Source organism: Anarrhichthys ocellatus, unplaced genomic scaffold, assembly GCF_004355925.1.
Source record: "Anarrhichthys ocellatus isolate YVR2014 unplaced genomic scaffold, GSC_Weel_1.0 scaffold14, whole genome shotgun sequence".
Taxonomy (NCBI): domain Eukaryota; kingdom Metazoa; phylum Chordata; class Actinopteri; order Perciformes; family Anarhichadidae; genus Anarrhichthys; species Anarrhichthys ocellatus.
In genome coordinates this window covers 9,071,739-9,080,352 of record NW_022280044.1, presented here as the reverse complement: position 1 = coordinate 9,080,352, position 8,614 = coordinate 9,071,739, and the positions used below count along the sequence as shown (strand labels likewise).

The 8,614-nt window shown below is 45.5% G+C and overlaps 1 protein-coding gene across 4 annotated transcripts in view; it reads left to right on the top strand.

Annotated features, from left to right (window-relative positions):
- The window catches only part of LOC116387303 (homeobox-containing protein 1), a 12,009-nt gene extending 4,407 nt beyond the window's left edge, over window positions 1-7,602 (top strand). Inside the window, exons 6-11 of one of the 4 annotated variants that reach the window (XM_031854263.1) lie at window positions 1,183-1,371; window positions 1,945-2,101; window positions 3,764-3,846; window positions 4,702-4,797; window positions 4,937-5,052; window positions 5,208-7,602. In XM_031854263.1, the coding sequence (XP_031710123.1) occupies window positions 1,183-1,371; window positions 1,945-2,101; window positions 3,764-3,846; window positions 4,702-4,797; window positions 4,937-5,052; window positions 5,208-5,354 (788 nt within the window). In that variant the 3' untranslated portion in view covers window positions 5,355-7,602. Of the gene's footprint in view, window positions 1-1,182; window positions 1,372-1,944; window positions 2,102-3,763; window positions 3,847-4,701; window positions 4,798-4,933; window positions 5,053-5,207 lie in introns of all 4 variants that reach the window. The other 3 variants (XM_031854262.1, XM_031854265.1, XM_031854264.1) reach the window with 3 other exon arrangements.
- Window positions 7,603-8,614: the final 1,012 nt, after the last annotated feature.

The window sequence follows — 8,614 nt, the reverse complement described above, 5'->3', positions numbered from 1 at the left end:
GCTCTGGCTGATGCCTGCGTTGGGGGGTGGGGGGGGGGGGGGGGGCAGGACCATGTTTCAGACACGGTGTGGAGTTTGACTTCTACAGAGCAGGGGAGTGGGATTATAGATCATTAGGATGATGGATGCTCGGTACAGGAGGACTGATGATGAGAAGAAGTGCAGATCAGCGCCTCAAGGTTGAGTGTCGGGTTAATGATGATAGATTAGATGATGAAGGAAGGCTTGATAAGAACTTTTTTTTAGTGAATGTGAACCGCTGCTTGCTATTCTGCCTCCCCCCCCTCCTGCATGGTAAACCCACACACCTCTAATTCCTCACGCTAACTCCATCCCAGCCCTCGAGGTGCTGCGAGGTCGAGGAAGGACAGGAGACGAATCTCTACATTTCAGAGGAAAGACGAAGGATAACGGTAGTTCTGTCACAGGAGAGGCTAATCGATAGGATCAGGCCTTCTGGTTTGGAAGTGAAACCGTAGCGGGGGAACACGGTTTGTCTGTCCGGGGTAGAGTAACAGCTCGGGTAGGTGTCGACCTCTCCATGTCCTAGGATGCATGGATACTTATATAAAACACACTGGTCTGGTGTTAAACAGATACAACACTAAAGATGCTCGGAGCTTTTATTGGTCTGCGTCAGGCAGACGTTTCAAATCATATCGGACGTTTTCATTTTTACATTATGAGTTCTATGAAACAAACCGCCGATGGACCTTCTGCCGACCCTGCCGTCTCCCCTCATCCTAATCCTTTATATCCCCACCCAAGCTTTGCCGTAGCTCGTCTGTAGTTCTCAGCCCTGATGCTGGAGGTACTCTGGTGCTGGTTTTCATTCCTACATGCCTAACAAACCGGTTATTAACAGCGATACTAACAATAACTAATTTCCTCGGTGGCCACAATGCTTTGCATCCGATATAGACTCCGATTGACCTGCCCACCGTGAATCTAAAAACAAAGCTCAACAAAGTCAAATTGACTTCTTATCGGCGGATACAATGTAAAACACGATAAAGCAGCCATTTGTTGTTCCATTTATTTCGGCTGGAAGCTGCCAGGCAGGTCCGCAGGAGTGTGTCACATTACCCAAATAACTCTCAATTTCCAATTAGCTTAAACTGGTGTCCATGACCTAATCCGTGGCTGTGGCCCGCCTGACCGTTGGTTTTGTCCCGACTGAAGGGCTGAGGTGGAGTGAAAGCCAGCACAGCGTGAGTCCCATGCCCAGGACGGTGGCGGGGGCGAGTGGCTGCCTCCCCAACCCCAACACCAACCTCAACCCCAACCCCGTGTGGAGCAGGCAGAGAGAGCTACTGATGCACTTGCTGCCGTGGTACACTGCTGCCGCCGCCGCCGCCCAGGCCCAGCCAGGTAAACCCCCCCCCCACCTGCCCCCTCCCCCACCCCCGGCCTCAGCAGCTCGCCGCAGGGAGACGCATGCATGCCATTCGCCCTGTAGCTTGGGATGCCTTTCAACAGACTCAAATGGCAGAGATAAACTCCGAGGTTTGAACTCCGGATGCTACAAATGAATCTTCTCCATACTATTAATGCTCCTTGCTCTGCCATAGTGGCAGGCTGTCACACCAGCTATGTGTAAGGTCAAACGTAGCTTAGTGTGAACATAGTGTAGGAATTATAGGATACAACAGGACATCTGCAGCTCTTAAAAAGCACAGAATTCAGGCTTTAGAAGATACAAATATATTTATTCTCTTGCTTGCTATCGGCGGTAATGTTAAAAAGTAACTGCACATGTAACGGGAAACGTCCCTCACTCCAACAATGTTTTGAGTGAAACGAACTAGTCACAATGTAGCAGTTCATGTCGCCTTAGCGGCTTTTTTTGTTCAGCTGGTGCGACAGGAAGCTGGAGTGTAAACACCGCCTCTGTTTCCATAAACGCTCGACGGTTACATCGCTGCCTGCGCTCTCTTCTTTCAGGGGCCACCCTGTCGATGCGGTCCCTGGTGAAGGAGGAGCCCGATTGGAGGACGGGGATCATGGCCGGCGACAGAGCCGGGATGGTGGGCGGGCCTCTGAGGCTGCGCAGAGGAAGCAGGTTCACCTGGAGGAAGGAGTGCCAATCAATCATGGAGAGGTGAGCAAGTCCTTTCTTAACTGCGTACTTTGTACATACTTTGCGTACATACTGCAGCTGCCTTTACAAAGTACCTACTGCTGCGTGCAGTGTGCAGACAATACAGACGTCCTACTTTGTCATAACTTTGACCCTCTTGTTCATACATCCGATTTACGTGATATCTGTCTATGAGTCATCGGTCGATGTGATGCATCTTCCTCTGTGCAAAGGATTGTGGGTCAGAACAGCCAGACAAGCATACTGCAAAATGCAGCAGGACATCCTGGTATGTTCGGCATGCTGCATTGACATTCTAGTTGTTGCGACATACTTGATGTTTTTCCAGCATACTAAATAGAAGATGCTTCATTTAAGAAACAAAGACGGATGAGATAAATACTGACTGAGAGATTGAGATGTGACGTCATGACTTCAGCTCTCTTTTGTACTTGTTATATAAAAGGAGGCTGTTACTTAATGAAAAGTGTGACAGTTTGCTGAAAGCCAATGAAACAAATAAACACATTGTTAGTGTTGTAAACAAAGAAAGGCAGCGAGTCCTCCAAACATTGGTTAAACTAGTGACTGTTTGGTATTTTTGCTTCAACAATTAATCAGTTATCAAAACAGATTAATTTTCTGTTGATCAAACATAGCGTTTCAGCTCTAAAATGAACAGATTCTTTATTTACATTAATAAAAAGTTGATCAGGAGCACCTGAGGTCTGCAAGAAGCTGCCGTCTCCAGACAAGTACGAACACGTCGGCTCTGGTTCAACCCTCCAGTCATAGTCGTAGTCGCATGTGAGAGGAATGCCGCAGTGCTTGAGGTAATATTAGTAACCCGAGTGTGCTGTGTGCCTCACTGTTGTGGCGTTTATTAGCTGTGTTTTGTCTCTTTTCGTGTTATATTTGTCCCAGACTCCTCAGTGAGTAAGAAGGATGCAGAGAAAGAGGAGTCGGCCGTCCTGCCGGCTGCGTGCGATTGATTTTCTCTGTTCCGTGCTTGTTGTAAGTATCGGGCGCAGTGTGGGCACTCTCAGTAATAAGACCACACCGGCCCTCGCACTGCACTCACCAGCAGGGCCCCCAGGATTACGCAATCCCACTGCAGTGCTGATCCCCGTGAGCTAGTTTACACCAAAGGACGGTACAGCAGAGGTGAAGGTGTGTGGGCTGGAAGAAGAAATTGATCTGTGTGTTTTGTAATGCGAGCTAATGATAATTTTTCAGCCTTTCAGGTTATAAAGAAACTAGACATGAAAAACAAAAATGATTTATTCATTTTTGTTTTCTACCAGAGGATCTGGAGGCCGAGGAAGACTCTCCTGAAGCTCTTCCACTGTGTTAATGTTGTTCTTACCTTCCTGTGGCTCAATACTAAGACGTGACTCAAGTGACTTTTAACTTCAATAAAACATCAAAAGGGTGTGCAGTATGTGCTGTGTATTCATGTTATCAAAGAGCTTTGATAAGACGTGTGTGCTACACAAACCGTGTAGTTATTTTCATATATTCTAACGTTTGCAGGGTATTTCTTTCTCTTTCTCCTAAAATGAAGTTTCATCCTCCTTGATCCTATTTTTTTTTTTTCAGCACCGGGACGACGGGACGTCCTACATCTCGAGCCCCGCTGTGATGCAATCTGATTTTAATCCCGTGACTGTTTGTGTCTCACAGCTTCTTCATGGAGAACCAGTACCCAGACGAAGCCAAGCGAGAGGAGATCGCCAACGCCTGTAACTCCGTCATTCAGAAACCAGGCGAGTGTAACGAGCTGCTGCTCTACATCGTCTCATCAGAAGCATTCTGCATACTCGGCTTAAAAAGACTATTTTATTCATTATTTAGTCAATTGACAGATAGTGATAATAAGAATAATTAGTTGCATGTCATCTTTTTAATGTTATTCAGTGTGAAGCCCGTTAAAACTAAATAGTATTTACATTTAAATGTGTCTTTTGTTTAATAGATATAAAGTGTGAATTTGTTCACTCGTAGAGAAAACACGAGATTTACTGCTGTCAGTTTTTGTGAGTTTGAAGTATTTATACCACATTCTTTGTTTGAGTTTTATTTAAAATTTAACCTTTTATTCGACCAGAAAAAAACCTGTAGAGATTGTGTTTCTCTTTTCAATGACGATCCGGCCAAGAAGACCAATTGCACGTCGAGTACAAAAACTGCATCAAAATATCTGTTTACAAACTGTATCGCAAGTCGTGCGGTCGGATCCGAGTCTCATTCATCCAGTCGTCTGGTCACTAAAACCTGTTTAACAACACTTTGAACTCACACGGACGAGTAGCGAGCCTGAACAAGCGTGAGACTGTTCATGCAGAAGAGTTCTAAATACAAAGGTTTCAGCAAAAACGTTTGGGATGAATGAGACCTGGATCATACTGCACGGCTGTGTTTGTGAAAGGATGTTTCGATATAGTTTCGCTGCAGCCCCCGTTTACTTCCATTCATCAAGACTCCCCCCGTTTTGTAAATTCTTCATTCACCGTGGATGTGTGAGAAGTTTTCCTCAAGAATTCAAGGTGCCACGAGGTGGTTCAGTGATATACAAGAGGTCATTTTGTGGGTGACGTGTTGTTGTGTTTTTCATCGCCCAGGCTGTAAGCTGTCTGAGTTTGAGCGCGTGACGGCGTTGAAGGTGTACAACTGGTTTGCCAACCGTCGGAAGGAGATGAAGAGAAGAGCGAATATCGGTGAGGACCTGATGACCTGTGTGTGTACCTCCAAAAGAAAAGCCTCGTTTTCAGCGTCATGACATGTACATGAAGAGTCACAGGAGGAGCCATGTGTGTCTCTCTTACTCCTTACTTCCCTGTCTAACACAACCAGAAGCTGCCATTTTGGAAAGCCATGGAATCGAGGTGCCAAGTCCGAGCTGCCACTCTAATGGTGAAGAGGGAGAGATGCACGAGTTCGCCGACCAGGTGAATCACCGCTTCTCAGAGCAGGTAAGTCTGGGAGTTGTCCGTGTTTTCGTCTTGGAACTGTAACCCTTTGTGTCTGTAGTTCATGAAAGTTAATTAGTTTTCTTTACCTGTTGTATCTAATCAAGCGATGAGAATCCAGATGTTTCGCTCATACATGCACCCCTGCTCCTCCACAGGAAGACGCCTCTTCCCACAGGATCATTGACCAACAAGACTCCTCCTCGCTGGCCACCACGGAGGCTGCGGCCCTGCCGAGCCCCACCCCTCAGGTCCCGGATCGCAAGGAGGAGGATTCAAAAAGGGAGACTGTGGATGAAGAGTGACCAAAGCTGGTGGAGTTTGGATCATATTTGAATTTTAATGAGATTAAATAGGAAAAAGCGTCTCCTCCTCCAACCATGTAGAGCCTTTTGGGGGCTATCGCACCCAAGAGTCAAAGGGAGAAGGGTGCTAAAGCTCGCTGAGGTGCCTCTATAGTAAGGAGGCCACTGTATTTATCAACAGTAATCCTGCTTATATTAACGGCAATATACAGTATATATATATCAATATATAGTGCATTCCAAGATGGTATTAAAAAGCCTAAATTCCTTAGAGGGAGGATTATGTAATGGATACCTCGCCCGTTTTAAGCTAAGCCTTTTCTTCGTTTCTTCGCTACATGCCTTCTGTTAGCCTTTTTAAAAAGAGTGAGTGAGTGTGCTGAGCCTGCAGGTCAGGTGTGTTTGGGTGTGGTGGTGGTGGTGGTGGAGGATCTAGTTTCGGGTGATGTGAACACCTTCGTGAGACTCTAACCTCAATCGGTCGATCCAATCGGTCGGTCAATCAATCAACGAGTGCTGTTGCTACGGAATCCGTAAAAAAAGCGCCCTGAGGGACAACTGGAATCTCAGGTAATCCCAAAACCGGTGGATAAAGGACAGCGATAAATTGTCTCAACACGTGCTTTACTTTCTTCATCTTCCTTTTCTTTCATCTTAACTGTGTTTAACCAAAGCAGGATGTGTTATTTATACCTTTTTATATTAGCAATATATCACAGTATCTCGTCTTCTTTGTTATACTGAATGCTGCCGTTTGGTCCTTTTTGTAGTGTATCCTCATTTCAACGTTCACGTCTCAAACCTCAACTCAGCCAGTGAAGCTAGACGAGATACACAAGTCTACTCGCTTTCTTTTATCTTCTTCTTTTTTTTACGTTTGAAAGAACGCTAAAAACAAAATGTGATGGAAAACAATGCGTCAGCCTACGCGCTACAAGCACCTTCTCTCCTGTTGGAATAAGCTAAAGCTTAAGCTCCTGTACGTTTGTATGACTGCAAAGCTGCACTTGGAAGTGGATCTCACTATAATCAGACTGGGCCTAGACCTGTACATAACCCAGAGGATACACACGTCTGTGGGTGCTTTTCCTTTAGATGACCTGATGTAGAAACTGTTCTTTGTCAAACTTGAATAGCTGACTTTAAACTCTGCGTACCTTTGCTCCCCTTGTACTTAGCGGCCCAAGGCCTCGGGAGCTACTCCCTCAACGTTCATGAAATGGACTCCGGACGCCTTCGGGCGCCGCCACGTTACCTCGTAATGCCAAAGCTATGCCAAGGTAGAGATGAGCGAGCAGGAAGTGACGCAGTCACTGACCCACACTACGTAGATGTTTATTAGCTCAGTACAACACTAGCCAACTCTAGCTTACCTCAGAATATCTCCGTGACAGGCCGACTGTCATTAACGTGTCAGCAGCCGCTGTTGTGACTGTTTAAAAAATGTGCACAGTGTTATGTAGCATTTATGACGTGGGGGGGGTCCACCCTGTGTTTATGATGTAAACTCAACCTCAGACAGTTCTCTCGTCCGGCTTTGGACGGGAACCCCAAAGCTGCACGCCGTTTCTGATTATTCCGCTTCTCTCTATCTGCTTTTATCTGACAACCAGGAAAAAAAAAAAAAAAGACGATAATAAAATTGTAAACAATGTCGGTGATATGTCTTGATTTCTTGTTGAAGAGGTTGGTATTGGAGCGTTCAGCTGGTGTCGAGGTGATGGAGCTGGATTCAAGCACTTCCTGAGACGAGTCGAGTCCCATTTAGTGTCTCGCCCTGTCGTCACACGCACGGTAGGGCTGAGTTACTCAATTCAGTACCTGCAGTGAAGAGTGCCAACGTTGTGAGGAACGTGTCTGGCAGAGCAGACGAAGACGACGCTTAATAACACAGGTGAGCAACAAAGAAACACACGAAACTAAATTCACGGTAAAGATTCTACATGCCACCAAAACTAGACCACTGGTCAAAGCTGGAGCTTATCTCCTGTCTCAGGTCCTTGTGATGGACCGACACCAAATAGAAGAATGAAAGAAAAAAAAAAACATGTAGTTGTAAAAATGTATTGAAATGAAAATTAGTTATTTTTCAAGGTACTGTACATAAAAGCTTGTCTTGTTTATATATGCCCCCCCTAATTTACTCTGTAATAATAGAACTACAAGCTCAAAGCTCCACTTCATTGCTCTTGTGGTAAGTGACCACATGTTGCTGTTCCCAGTGTATCTGGAAGATAACAAATTGCTGAAATTTTGCCAAGTTGCAACTAAATCTCTCCAGCACAAGATAACAGCATCGTGACTCAACAACTAATCAAAGACGTGAAGTCATTACAGGAGCGAGTGACGTCAGCTGGTCTGAATCCTGACGGAGTCAAACGTGTGAACACGTGTCGCTGTGATGCTGAATGTTAACATGCTGCTAAGCTGAAGGTGGCAGTAAAAGTCCACAATAACAAGATGCAGGAAAACAATGTGCAACGTTATAACAATGAAATGTCACAACATTGTATCTCCTGGATCTGAACAAATCCTTCAGGAGCTTTTCAGTGTTAAACAGACTTCTCTAAGCATTTAACAGAGAAAATATTTCCCCAAACGTGCTCAGAAAAATTACTGATATTTATGCTTTAGTTGACTTGGCAGCATGCAAAGAGGTGAAATGAACTTGTCTCAGGAAATGGCGTTTATAAAAGCGTTAGTGCTGCGCTGCCCGCGGACACAGTGACCGATGGAACGTAATTACATCAACCGGAGAGAATTTCCCCCCCAAATCCCTCCGAAAGCTGTTGTGTGCAGAACGTTTTCGCCTCGAGGCTGGTGTGTGTGTGTGTGTGTGTGTGTGTGTGTGTGTGTGTGTGTGTGTGTGTGTGTGTGTGTGTGTGTGTGTGTGTGTGAGAGAGAGAAGGCTTAATCACGGTCTTTTACAAGTTGTATGGTAATGAGATGTAAAACACATGAGTGAGCCGTTTCTTCTGTACCTGTTGTTCCTCTGTTCATCCACACGAGGGAGACATTGTCCTCTGTTGATGTGTGAGCGCTGGAATCGGATGCAGCTGTTGACATTGTGTGTAAATCCGTGTTGGACTGGTGCTGCTCATTTTACACTCAAACCGTTGGGGTCGAAAAATCGGATCTAAAAATGAAGTAGGGTGGAAAGTTTTCTCCCACATCTTGTTTACACCTTCTTAATCTCGTTTGCAGGATCAAACAACACGTCGAGAGTCTGCACGTGTCGACAATCACACTGATGTATATTT